Source organism: Pteropus vampyrus, unplaced genomic scaffold, assembly GCF_000151845.1.
Source record: "Pteropus vampyrus isolate Shadow unplaced genomic scaffold, Pvam_2.0 Scaffold170, whole genome shotgun sequence".
In the NCBI taxonomy this organism is placed as follows: domain Eukaryota; kingdom Metazoa; phylum Chordata; class Mammalia; order Chiroptera; family Pteropodidae; genus Pteropus; species Pteropus vampyrus.
In genome coordinates, this window is record NW_011888951.1 from 3540154 (window position 1) to 3554773 (window position 14620).

At 36.4% G+C, this 14620-nt stretch overlaps 1 protein-coding gene across 1 annotated transcript in view; it reads right to left on the reverse strand.

Annotated features, from left to right (window-relative positions):
- The window catches only part of ZYG11A (zyg-11 family member A, cell cycle regulator), a 66915-nt gene that overhangs the window by 6314 nt on the left and 45981 nt on the right, over positions 1 to 14620 (reverse strand). Inside the window, exons 9-13 of the mRNA XM_011370476.1 lie at positions 11501 to 11662; positions 11381 to 11425; positions 7619 to 7813; positions 4958 to 5019; positions 4463 to 4560 (exon numbers count right to left, since the gene is read on the reverse strand). Of these exons, the coding sequence (XP_011368778.1) occupies positions 4463 to 4560; positions 4958 to 5019; positions 7619 to 7813; positions 11381 to 11425; positions 11501 to 11662 (562 nt within the window). The remainder of the gene's footprint in view (positions 1 to 4462; positions 4561 to 4957; positions 5020 to 7618; positions 7814 to 11380; positions 11426 to 11500; positions 11663 to 14620) is intronic.

Consider the following 14620-nt stretch of genomic DNA (forward strand, 5'->3'; position numbering starts at 1 on the left):
CCCAACCCCTATCTCCATGGCCTTTTATTAAGTTTCACAACAATGTAGCTTTGTAATTTAGTAATAGTTACTACCAGGTTAGTAGATACAAGCTACAGCCAACTCCCAGATTCAGCCTCAAAGCCACCTCCGTGTTCTCAGCTATCTCCTCTCAAGCATCTTTCTCTTATCCTCTTATGTATCTCTTTCTAGTCCCTAGAGCAAGAAGTCTCGGAATTGGTCAGGCGTGTGCACCCTCCCTGCAATGTGTCCTTGTGTGTAAGTCCACATCTTCTTCTTTTGTTCTTGTTGCTCCAAGCACCAGACACCCCGCCAGGAACATTCTGTACCACAGGCATCTCTTACAACAGTAGAGAACCTGGAGAGACATGTTTCCAAAGACAACATACAGATGGCTAACAGACACATGAAAAGGTGCTCAATGTCACTATTCATCCAGGAAATGCAAATCGAAACCACAATGAACATATCACCTCACACCTGTCAGAACCGCTATTATCAAAAAGACAACAATGTCAAGTGTTGGCAAGGATATGGAGAAAAGGGAAAGAACCCTTATGCACTGTTGGTGGGACTGTAAATTGATGCAGCAACAGTGGAAAACAGTATGGTGGTTCCCACAAAAATTAAAAAATAGAACTACCATACAACCCAGCAATTTTATTTCTGGGTATTTATCCAAAGAAATCAAAAACAACAATTCGAAAAGATATATACACCCCTATGTTCACTACAGCATTGTTTACATTAGCCAAGATACAGAAGCAATCTAGATGTCTATCAATAGGTGAATGGATAAAGATGTGGTACATATATACAATAGAAATATTACCCATGGAAAAGAATGAAATCTTGCCATTTGAGATAACATGGATAGACCTAGAGAGTATTATGCTAAGTGACATAGGTCAGACAAAGACAAATACCATATGTGGAATCTAAAAAACAAAATACACAAATAAAACAGAAACAAACTCATAGATACAGAGAACAAATTGATGGTCACTAGATGGGAGAGGGACTGAGGGAGATGAGTGAAAAAGGTAAAAGGAATTAAGTACAAACTGTGACTTATAAAAACAGTCACAGGGATGTAAAATACAGAATAGAGAATGTAGTCAAAAATACTGTAATAACTATGTATAGTGCCAGACGCATACTAGACTTATCAAGGTGATCACTCTGCAAGATATATAAGTGTCTAATCACTATGTTGCACACTTGAAACTAATATAGTATGTCAACTTTAATTAAAAAAATAAATTTTAAAAATTAAAGAAATAAAACATTTTTAAAAAACAAAAGATATATGTGCACCCCTGTGTTCATGGCAGCATTATTTACAAAAGCCAAGATATGGAAGCAATGTAAATGTCCATCGATAGATGAATGGATAAAGATGTGGTGTATATTATATAGAGAGAGGGAGAGGAGGGAGAAAAAAGAGGGAGAGGAGGGGAGGTAGGAATGTTACTTGACCATAAGAATGAAATCTTGCCATTTGCAACAACGTGATGGACTTAGAGGGTTATTACATTAAGTGAAGTCACAGAGAGAAAGACAAATACCATCTGATTTTACCTATTTGTGGATTCTAAAAAGCAAAACCAAACAAAACAGACTTATAGATATAGAGAACAAACTGATGGTTGCCAGGAGTGGATGGTGAGGAGATGGGAGAAACAGGTGAAGGAGATTAAGAAGGGCAAACTTCCAATTATAAAATAAATAAGTCACAGGGATGTAGTATGCAACATAGGGAATTAGTCGATAATATTGTAATAACTTTGTATGGTGACAGATGGTTACTAAACTTAATGCGTAGTTCATTTTGTAAGATATTTAAATGTCAACTATAATTGAAAAACAAATTTAGAAAAAATATTTAAAATAATGACACTGATACTGAAGCATGACTAATTACCATGTTGTATACCTGAAACTAATATAATATTGTATGTCAACTACACTTCAATTTAAAAATTAGAAATTAATAATAAATAAATAAAGTAAGGTTACAAGATGTGTAGGACAGAATGTATCTTGTGTAGGTACAAGATACTTCTGATAAATGTTCCACTAGAAAAGAATAGAGAAAGAATAAGGGTATTATTAAAAAAAAAAAAAATAGCTGAGAGAGGGCAAGACAACATAAAACAGAGAAGCTTTGTATATCTCCTCTTAAAACCATACCAGAAATGTGAGAAACACAGAGCAAACAGCAAGGAGTGAGTCACCTGGGGTCTGGATGAACATAGGCACTAAAACTAAGGAGAGAAATAAGCAAGTACCCTGCAATGGTAGGAGGGGGACCTCGGTGTGCCCTGTACCCCCTGCTCCCTGCTGAGCAGCTCTAAGCCCTACACTGGTGTCACCTGTCTTCAGTTTCTGGTGTGGCCTCTTGAGGCAACTATAAAGCACAGCATGAGTATATCAGCCATCTGGGGATTGCTTGCTGAATCTTACCAGGTGGCCCCAGGGGGGGTACAGTTTGGGGCTAAACTTGGCCTGCTGTTGGACCCCTCTCAGGACTGTGCCCCTGTATACCTACTACACAAAGCTATGCTAATAAGACCAGGAAACTTAGGAGTTTTGCTTAGTACACAGAAACAGAAACAGAAAGACAATCAAAATGGGGAGACAATGAAGCATATCCTACATGAAAAAATAGAACAGTGCTCCAGGAAAAATGGAGTCAAGCAATCTACCAGATGCAGAGTTCAAAACATTGGTTATAATGGTGCTCAATGAACTTAGGGGAAGAATAGACGAACTCAGTGAGAACTTTAACAAAGAGATAAAAAACAAAAATGGAGATGGAAATTGTAAAAGAGAACCAGTTAGAAATGAAGAATAAACTATCTGAGATAAAATATATATCAGAGGGAATCAACAGAGTGAAGGAAGTAGAGGATCGAATCACTGATATAGAGGATGGGGTAGCAGAGGACATGAGAGGATGGGGTAGCAGAGGACATGAAATCAAAACAGAAACAAGAAAAAGAATCCAAAATAATGGAGATAATATATGGAGCCTATGGGATAACATCAAATGTAACATTCACATTTATGGATACCAGAAGAAGAGCAAAAAGTTGAAAACCTATTTGAAGAAATAATGATGGAAAACTTCCCTCACCTGATGAAGGAAATAGACATATAACCTCAGGAAGCTCAGAGGGTCCCAAAAAAGATGAACTGAAAGAAGCCCACACTGATACATACCATAATTAAAATCCCAAAGGTTAAAGACAAAGAGGGAATCTTAAAAGCAGCAAGAGAAGAACAGTTACCTACAAGGGAGCATCCATAAGGCTGGCGGCTGATTTCTCAAAAGAAACTGCAGGACAGATGGGCTTGGCACAAAATAGTCAATGTGATGAAAAGCCAGGATCTACAACAAAGATTACTTTATACAGTGAAGCTATCATTTAGAGTCAAAGGACACAGATAAAGAGCTTCCTAGACAAGAAAAAGCTGAAGAAGTTCATCACCACCAAGCTGGCATTACAGGAAATGTTGGAGAGACTTCTTTAAGAAGAAAAGATATGTAGCAAAAATATGAATAAAGAATGGCAATAACTACATATCTATTAACGAGTACTTCAAATGAAAAAGAATTAAGTGCTCCAATCAATAGAGAGGGTGGCTGAATGGAAAAGAAAACAAGACTCTTACATATGCTGTCTACAAGAGACTCACTTCAGATTAAAAGACACAGACTAAAAGCAAGGGGATGGGAACAGATACTGCATAATGGACCTAGAGTGTATCATGCTGAATGGAGTAAGTCAGACAGAGAAAGACAAATGCTGCATGATTTCACATACATGTGGAATCTAAAGAACAAAAAGCAACAACAACAATAACAACAATGGCAACAAACTTATAGATACAGAGAATATTTTGAGGGTTACTAGAGGGGAGAGAGGGTTGGGGGGGTCGGTGGAAAAGGGCAAAGGGATTAAGAAGTACAAATGAATATTTACAAAATAGTCATCAAATATAAAGTATAGCATAAGAAATATAGTCGATAATATTATAATAAATATGTAAGATACAGAGGTGCTAGATTTATTGGGGTGATCACTTTGTGAATTATATAAATCTCTAATCATTATGTTGTACAACTGAAACTAATATATTATTGTATACCAATTGAAAAAAACTCATTGAATTGTACACTGTAAATAAAGCAACTAATTGTCTATTATATTTCAATTAAAAAGTTAAAAACAACAGCTGAGAATTGTCATCAATTTCAGAAAGTAAGGTGATAAAATAAGACTAACTTGTAAACACAATGAACAAAATCAAGACAAAGTAGGAAAAAAGATTTGAAAGTTCCCTGAAATTAAAGAAAAAGATCAACATACAGTAGACAAAAAATGAACAAAGGATACCAACAGATAATTCAAGGAAAAGGAGACAGCTGGAAAACTATTATGTTTTGAATACATACGGTTTTTACTGCATACATGATACATAGCCCATAGTGCCCAGAGCTGAACCTGTGGTTGAGAGAAGTTGCCAAGGAGTGGGAAAAATGCCTTGAAGGATCTAAAAAGGTACAAAAAATATGTTCATTCAGAACTCAGGCTAACATCAGGGATACAATAATAATTTTCAACATTTTCCCCATAGGGTCAATTCCTGAAATAGATATATTATTGAGCATATAATGAAAGCTAGCATCTAAGAAACTGCATTCTGTGTTATACACGCTACACATTCATTATCTCATTTCATCCTTAATCCTCTAAACTGTCACTTCATTTTACAGATAAGGAAAACTAAATTTCAGAGATTTTCTAAAAGTGATGTCTCAATATCACAAAGAAATAAGATTTAAACATAAGGCTATTTGATATTTGACTCTAATATTTTATCACTGTACCTCACAGTGATTAGACAGAGGACAGGCTTTAAGAAAAGTTCTACACCATCATGAAATTACCTGTACGTCACCAATGCTGTCATCTTACAACATGAATTTGGCCAATTCTGGATGGTTGCATACTATACAAAAAGAGAAACCAAAATTCTAGTATTGTATTCCATCGTTTTTAAAATGTCATAATGACTGTTTCATGTCACTTATAATTAAATATATATGAAACAACAGAAAATTTCAAAATATGGGAATGATTACCCAAATTTAGGTATACCTACCTGCCAAAATATCAATTAGATAACCATTATAAATGTAGGATGTGAACAAAGTCATGTGGAAAACGATGCAATAAAAGGGGATTCTATTTAAAGATGGAGGACAGAGCATGCATCCACTCCTTCCCTAAATCCCATAATCAGAAAAGTACAAATGGTTCAAAATAAAAGAAGGCAAACACACAGAGAACAAAGCAAAAGGAAAAGGATAACTGCTTCAATAGATCTAACACAGGGGAAGGTTAAAAGAACAATTTGAACAGTGAACAGAACCCTCAAGAGACTTAAAAATTTGGTGTACCAGGAACTTCAGGAAGTGAGATTAGACGTAGGGTTAAAAATAAAAGGACTGGTTGAAAGTACCAAAGAAAACAAGACTTCTAGATCTCCTCTCCCATCCCTAACAAAAACCTCTATACTGGGCAACACCATGAGCAGTTGAGGGTGGGAGTACCATTCTAAAAACAGAAGGCCAAAATGAAAACCTTAATACTAAATACTGAGACTCCCTTGCCCCCATCATCCTCTAGTGGGCTTTCAGACTGTGGGCAGCCAAGCTTATAGCTTTCAATCAGGAAAACAGAATATTCTTCTTTGGGTAAATCCTAATCAGGGCAAGACAAAAGATCTAATGACACTGACCTTGAGGAACAACTAATTCAGATCACTCTATAGTGAAGCCCATAGTTAACAAGTTCCACCCATCTACACAAAGCTTCAAAACAGTCCCGTTCTTAGATATAAATGGACAGCTAAGGGTCACCTTATACTTTAAGAAAATCTGTAACATAAAGGAACAAAAATAGAGGGGAAAAAAAAGCAACTTGCCAGAAACCAGAAACCTTGGAGGTAGAGAAAAACTTAAAACCCCAAACTATGCTCGTTTCGGCAGCACATATACTAAAAAAAACCCCAAACTATCATTAATACTTTTAAAGAGATAATAAAGAGATATAGCAACCATGAAACAAGAATAAAATATTGTATAAAAAAGAAGCACTCAAGAGAACAATACAGTTCTTGGAAACTGAAATTATAGTAGCAGAAATGCAAAATCCAATAGAAAGAGTGGAAGTTGAAAAAGATTTTTTAAAAAGACAAATAGGGAAATAGATAAGAAGAGTTTGAATTAGCAGTTACAAAATAGTCATGAGGATGTGAAGTATAGCATGGGGAATACAATAAATAATATTGTAATAACTATGTATAGCCAGGTAGGTACTAGAGGAATCAGGGGAACCACTTCGTAAATTACATAAATGTCTAACCACTATGTTGTTCACCTGAAACTAATATAAATTAAATACTGAATGTCAACTAATTGAAAACTAAAAAAAAAAAAGAAAAAGAAAACGAAAATTAAAAAAAATAAAAATAAAAAAGATGACTCTGTAGGGCCGACATCCCCAGATAAGGAAGGGGATAGAGAGGGAGGGAGAAATTTCCCAGAACTGAAGGAAACAAGCTTCCAGAGTTATAAGTAGCCAAACATAACAGATGAAAATATATCCATATCAAGACACATCACTGTTATTTCCAAACACTGAGACCAAAGAAAGATCTTAAAACTTCCAAAGAAAAATGGCATGGGACTTCCAAACAGTGATACTGAGACACAAAAGACAACAAAGCAATGACTTAAAAATTCTGAAGGGAAAATATTTCAAAACTAAAATTCTATATTCAGCCATTTGATCAACTAAAATGTGAAGATCTTTTCAAATGGATATGGTTTCAAATTTTCTCTTTCATGCATCTCTTTTAGGAAGCTACTGGAGGATATGATCTAGCAAAATGAGGGAGTACATCAAAAAACAGGAAGGCATGCAATCCAGGAAACAGAAAAACCAATACAAGTAAAAAAATCCCCAGGACTATATTAAAGGAATACCCTTTAATACTGATAACAGTACAGCAGATATACAAAAAAAGCAGACCAGATGAAAGAAAGACAGAAGGCTCTGGGAAATAAGTCTCTGAGAAGCTAAAGTAAATAGAATATGTTTAAATGTACCAAAAGGAGATTTATACTTAGGGTATAAGGAAGGGTGTGTATAGGGAGAGTGAGAAAAACAACCTTCAATTTCCGGAGTGGGAAAATTAATAGATCATGCCTAAAACTGCATAGTCAAGAAGGAGCTACATATATTATTCAGAGACAAGGAGGTGAATACAAAAAGAAATAGCATTAAAAAGAGCTGAAAGTGGGAAAGAGAATTGGAATAAGCCATACACACTTGCCTGCATGTATAACTTTTTAATAAAAGAAAAATACCAGAAGAAATGCGACAAAATAGAGGTTAACAGAAGTTAGCTTTGGGGGATATGGGTAATTTATAATACTTTATATTTTTGTTTCCCATTTTCTACAATGAACATATATTTCTAAAACTCTTGTAATCTAGAAAAATAAGTTTTCTGCAAAAAGAAATCACTCAGGATTTTGTACCAGGTCCTGGAGAAGAACACTTCTCTGAAGGTCACAAGATATCCAAGGCTGTTTGTCAGATGTCAGGTGGGCTATGATGCCTGCAGCAAAATAGCTGACTTCCATTTCTTTGCTATGGAGCAAAATGCTGATATGCTTCACCACATCTTCGGTCACCAGCTTGGAAGAGAGTTCTCTGACTTCGGCTATGTTGTTCTACAGGTCAGATGGAGCAGAGAATATCAGGGACAGGGAAGGAGGGGAGAATCAGGAACTGTTTACACTGTCTCTCCTAGTGCTTAGCTCTGATATATTCAGAACACTCAGTCCCATCTGCCTCTCTCTTAATTTAGCCTAACATCACAATCCCATCCCTTGATGATGATGATGATCAGTAATAAAAAGATAAAAAAAAAAAAAAAAAACACTGAGTAAGCACTTACTAAGTGCCAGGCACTGTACTAGATATATAAAACTTCTTTTTATCTACCTATCTCACTTCATCTTTAAAATAGTCATACAAAGAAATCTGACACTCATCAAAACTAACTTGTCGGGTTCACCTTGCTAATACCTGGTTAACTAGAATGTAAATCCAGGCCTGACTCAAATACTTAATGTTCCTGGGGGCCATTAAGTATTATATTAGCTTGAAGTTTAACAGCAACAATGAAGGGTGGGTAGCATTTTTCTTTATTTTATATATTGTATTAATTTTCTATGCTGTGTAAACAAATTACCACAAACTCCCCAGCTTAAAACAACACACATTTTTCTCACGGTTTCTGTGGGTCAAGAGCCTAGGCATGGCTTAGCTAAGTCCTCTAATCTGGGGTCTTACAAGGCTACAGTCAAAGTGCCAGCTGGGCTGAACTCTCATACGGAGGGTCCACTGAGGTGGGGGAGTTGATTTCCAAATTCACTTAGGCTGCTGGCAGAATTCATTTCCTTGTGGCTATAGGACTAAGAGTTTCAGTTTCTTGCTGGAGGCCACCTTAGCTCCTAGAAGCTGCCCATAGTTCCTTGTCATGTAGGCTTCTCCCTTCTCCAACCATTTACTTCATGCCTGCTTGCTTCTTCAAAGCCAGTGAGGAAGAATCTCTCTAGAGTGTCTGCTAGCAAGATGGATTTACATAGAGTAAGGTTTAGAGGTGAAACAAGTTTAAGTGAACATAGCAGTTACCAATCCTTCTGAAGCAGCTTTCAGAAAAGTAGAGGCAACAGACTAGTATGTTGAAAATACCATATGGCACTACGCAGAAAATTATGCTGTTTTGAGATACCACCCTCCTCCAGTTTTTCCCAAGACCAGTTCTACAGTTCTACCCTTCTTGTCATTAGCATAATTTCAACAGCAAGTGTCACAGATGGTAGCTCCAAACAAGAGTCAAGATGCTAGATAACATCCTTAATGTAACTGAGAGAGACACCTTGGTTGAACCCCAAGATTTCTCTTGTAAACTTGGCAGAGGCTACTTTTATATTAGTTTTTTCTTTCCAAGAGTCTATGGAACAAAACGTTGAGAAGATAGGAGCTATAGGAGATTATGGGTATTCGTCCCTCAGAAAAAGGAAGGAAAAGAGACAACCTCAGAAGATAGTATTTTGAGAGGCTCTCAGAAAGATAAGGAGTAAAAGATCTCTTAGGTCAGCTAGTAGTAGGATACCTAGTACTGTACAGAAGAAGATTCAATCCACCTTTCTGGACTGATTTCCCATTGCTTTTCTTCTTCCTATCTTCTCCCAAAATTCCCACTAGTCTGTATTACAGTGTCTCTCACATGATTATATTTTTCATTTTCCCTAGCCAAAAATGACCTTTGTTCCCTACTGCTTTCTTTGTCCCTTCTACTTTTCTCTATCTTCCAGATTTCCAATATTAATCATGTCTTCCTCTCTGTGAAACCTTTCGCATCTACTCTGTTCCAAGTCCTGTATGTGCTAGAGACACAAAAGAAAAGACAAGAGTTCCTGCTTTCAAAGAGTTTGTGATCTAGAATTCAAAGGCTTCCACTGGACTTTGTGCCTCTTTTCTAGCACTTACCACAGTCAATCTTAGAGGGCTATTTATAAACATGTCATACATCCTCTCCCCAACATAATGCTATAAGCACCATCAGCTTGATATATTTCATGTATCTGTGTCCCTACAGCACTGGCACAACAAACTGCAGAGTACATCTTTATTGCTTTTTGCAAATCTTCACCTTTACCTTTAGGAAACAAAAAAAATTCTCGATAATGAACATCCTAAGAAAGTATGATAAACAAAGAAATTTCTAAAAAATGGATTGCCTTGTTAAAGAGGAAGTATATTAAAGAGGTTAATATCAGAGGGTCTAGAGCCAGACTGCGTGAGTTTGAATTCTGATTCTTCCTCTTACTCTCTAGGTAACACAGGGTAAATGGCACTCTTGTGGCTCAGATTCTAGTTCTATAAAATGTAGATAACAATGTGTGGTAGAGTATAGAACACAATTTTTCCTATCCCTGTCTATACGCCCCTTAGCAATGTGACTTTGCTGCTCCTCCTATCAAGGGAGAGCCACCTCCTCTAATCTGGGCTTAATCATGGGCATAATAAGAAATATCTATTTGGTCCTTGTCCCCAGTTCCTGACACAGCTCTTAAATCTCTTCGAATTTCCCAAGTGATAGGAATGATAAGAGCATCTTCAAAATGGGGGCTGGATGCCAGAAAGATCAAACATTAATTTGAAGCCCAGAACTTTCAGCCCCACCTGCAAACTCTGGGCTGAAGACTGAGTTAATAATGAGTTAATAAATATGTGATGAAACTTCCATAAAAAAACTCTTAAATGATGGGGTTTGGAGAACTTCTGGGTTGGTGAACACATCAAGGTTCTGAGAGAGTGATGTGCCCAAAGACGGCATGGAAGCTCAATGTGCACTCCTCCTTCCTTGCCCTATTCTTCTCTTCCATTTGACAGTTTCTTAGTTATATCCTTTATAATATATTGATAATAGCAAGTAAAATGCCTTACTGAATTCTGAGCCATTCTAACAAATTATCTACCTAAGGGGGTTGTGAAACTCCCAACTTATAGTCAGTCAGAAGTGCAGGTGGCCTAAGGACTTACGACTGGCATCTAAAGTGAAGGTAGTCTTGTGGACTGAGCCTTTTAACTTGTGGAATCTGACATTAATTCCAGGTTGTTAGTGTCAGAACTGAATTGAACTGAACTGCAGGACACCCAGATGGTGTCAGTTGAAGAAGTGGTTGTTGGAAAACATCCCAAAGCATGTAACTTGCTTTGGCCAATGAAACATTAGAAAATGTGACATAAACAGAGGTTTAGGAAGTGCTTGTGCAGTGGGCCTTGCCTTTTATTGCTCCTGAAACTGCCAAATGATGAAATCTAGGGAGACACAAGGCCCAGCTAATAACCTACTCCAACTGTAAGATGTGTTAGGCCATCTTATATTACAGCACCTAGCCCTCACTGAGCCACCAGATGACTATAGCTATAGGAGTAACTCCACAAGAGACCAGAATAACTGTACAACTGAGCTGAGTTCAAACTGCTGACCCACAGATTCATAAGTAAATCAAAAGGCAGATGTTTTAAGCTGTAGTCTGTTCACAGAAATAGATGACTGATATATAATGGTATTTATTTTATAGGGATGATGTGAAGATTAAATGAGTCAATACATGTCAATTGCTTACAAAAGTGCCTAGCATATATAGTAGGTACTACATAAGTGTTACTTTCCTATTTTTTTAAAGTAATTATAATTAACTCAAAACAATTCACCTTACCAAAAGGCCAAGTACTTTGCTTTGTATTGCTGACTCTGAAAAAGTCTGTCAAAAGAAAGCACAGGTTACTTTATCATGAAGAAAAGAACTTGACATGTAAAATTAATCCCGTCTTCCCACCTCCAAGACTTGGATGAAGATTGCCAATCCTTGATTTTCAATAAAGTGCTTGCAGGCAGCTGGAGACTCATCTGTAAGATTCCAAAGTGCTTTCAAAGTAAACAAGAGGGTGACATCATCTAAATTCTCGGTAGTCTTTTGTTTTACTATTGCTAGAAGTTCCTAAAAAGCAAACAGACAGGGAGTTAGAGGCTATAATGACTAACTCAATTCCAGGATAAGGAAAGCAATAGTTAAGAAAAGTTTTAAAAAAATAAATAAAAAATAAATAAAACCTGGGTTCTAAACCCAAGTTCTACCACTTAAAAGCTTTGTGATCCACTTCTCCCTATAAAATGAGTTACACTTACCTCCTAGGATTTTTATAAAGATTAAATGGGGAAAAAATTACAGTTTAATGAACACTTAATCTAATTCTTGCTGCTTGTTAATAAATCACATAGTCAAGAGCATATCAGCTATTCCATTATTCATTTATTGAGACTATCTAGTCAGTACCTTCTGGAAGTCAGGCACTTATTCGGGTAAGAGAGATCAAAATTTAGATGGTTTTTCTCAGCTAAATAAAATATTTTTTAAGTTTTAGTAAATGCTCTGAAGGAAACACATAAAAGCCTAAGAATTTACTTTAGAAAAGGTGGAAGAGGGAAGCATCCACACAAAAATAATATATAAACTGGACAGAAGACAGAGGATAATCCAGCCAAGCAAGGAATGGGGACATACGGAAAGTGGATAAGGTGGTGGTGGGGAAAAGAATATGCCAGACAAAGAAAAAGTTTGCTGTACTAGGCCGCTGAGTAGGTCAGTATGGCTAGAGAGTAACACTAATATTATAACCATATGCCCTAACAGTTTGAAGAAATCACTGGCTCTCTTTATAGATTCCAGCATACCATTTCAGATCAGAATATTTCTAGACAAGTTAAGCCTAGTATTTACGCTTTCTTTCAAGCATATCAGACTGTCATGTGAGAGGAAATAGACAGCCCTTTTCACATAACCAGCTAATAAGAAGACAAAGTATAACGACACTCAACAAATCAGAATGTCTGTTTTCAGAAGGAATGAGATCATCTCAAATATTTTACCCAACCAGGAGAGAATGTATCAAGAGAGTTCATCACAAAAATAAAGCTGTGAGAGCCAAGAGAATACAAAGATAGCACATACCACTGGCAGCCATCATCTAGATGGCCAACAGAGTGAATGGCAGCAAGGCCAGAGGGGGAGAAGGGGAAGTGAGGCTTACCCTCAAAACAACTGTGGCCACGCCCATGGTTAGATGCTTTACATATTTTTATCTTAATAATACTCAAAATAACTGAAATATTACTCCTATGCAAACACCCATTATTCAGATGATGCAGGTTTTTCAGATGAAGAATGTGAGGCACAGAGGAGATAAGTAAATTATCTAAGGTCTTACGGCTAGTGGCTGAAAACCTGGTTTGTTTTCATCTAAAGCCTGAACTTTTGGTACTTCCTAAAACTGTGTCTCCAACAACTACAGTGCTATTCTTCCCTTCATTTACTTTTAGTACTTGTTCTCTGTATCAGTATCTTGGCAAAACTCCTTAGTTAAACCCTACTTCATGCCCCACTGCCAAACAGCTGAATATTGAAAAAGACTTGAGTCTCCTTTCACCTACCAAAAAAAAAACTTCAAAAGGGTATTCAACTGTACCTGGCAATCCTACTACATTTCTCAATGAATTTGCTCTAAAGACTAATTCATAATTTTCTCTCAACTTTAACTGCCATCTTTTTACTCCTCTCATTTGACCACTTTATCTAATTTTTCACTGAGAACTATAGCTATTCTTCTTAAAATCTACCAACCTACTTGTACATGCATCAATGTACTCTGCCTTCCTTTCTGCTCCAATCTAAAGCCAACATCTTTACTTCTGCTCTCTATATAATTCCTGTACACACACAAAGATTTGGCACCAAAATTATTTCCCTCTGTCTTGTCTATGCCATCAATTTTTTCTCTTTTCAAAATTATTCTCATGAGCATAAAATACATCTTAATGTAATCCATCATGGAAAAACAAACCTACCAGCCCCATATAGGATTTCGATTTTTCTGTTTTCTCATTGAAAGATATCAAAAGTTGTCACCCACCATTTGCTCACATTGTGCTCCAGTAAGATTTTGTCCCACTACTTCACTAAGATGACTAATGAGTTTCATCTTGTCAAATTCAACGGTCAACTCTCTGTCCTTATCTCGCTCATCCACTCAATAGCACCAGATATGTCTGCCCAATTTTTCTTGAAGTAATTCGCTTGGATTCTAAGACACCACTCTCTCCTGGTTTTCTGACTTGTTTTAGATGCTCTTTTTTTATATCCTTTTCTGGCTTCTCCTTCTCTTCCTTTTCTTTTTCTCTTACTATTTCAACCCTTTTCTTTTCCCTATACACACTCCACAATTTCTAGGTTGATTTCATCCCATTTCAGATCTGATGACTCAAATTATTTCTCTAGCCCTGTCCACATCTCTGAGCTGCGCTCCATATATCAAACTGCCTATTTGACATCTCAAACATCTCAGAAATCAAAACATCCAAAATCACTGTTGATTTTTATCCCCCAAACCTACTGGCTAGATACCAAATACTCACAAGATACTACTTGTAACGACAATGCAAAAGGTAAAAGCCTTAGGAATAAATAAGTGTACACTATCAATATGAAAAAAACATCCACATATTTCAGGGAGACATGAAAGATTGAATAAATGGAATAACATACACTGCTCTCAGGAAGAATCAGTATCACAGAGATGTCAATTCTTCTAAGTCGATCTATAAATTTGACACAATCCCCCCAAAAACAGGGCTTTTTTAGAACTAGACAAACCAATTCTAGTATTCACATATAAAACAGGTAAAAATAACTGAAAGAAACCCAAGGAAAGATCTTAACTATCAGGATTTATAAAGCTAGAAAATAAAAAATGTGACACCAACATGTAAATAGACATACAAATTAACAAAAGAGGGTAAAGTCCAGAAATAGATGCCAATATACATGAGAATTTAATATATTATAAAGATGGCACTGCATAACAGTGGAAAAAAGATATATTATTCAATAAATTATCAGAGA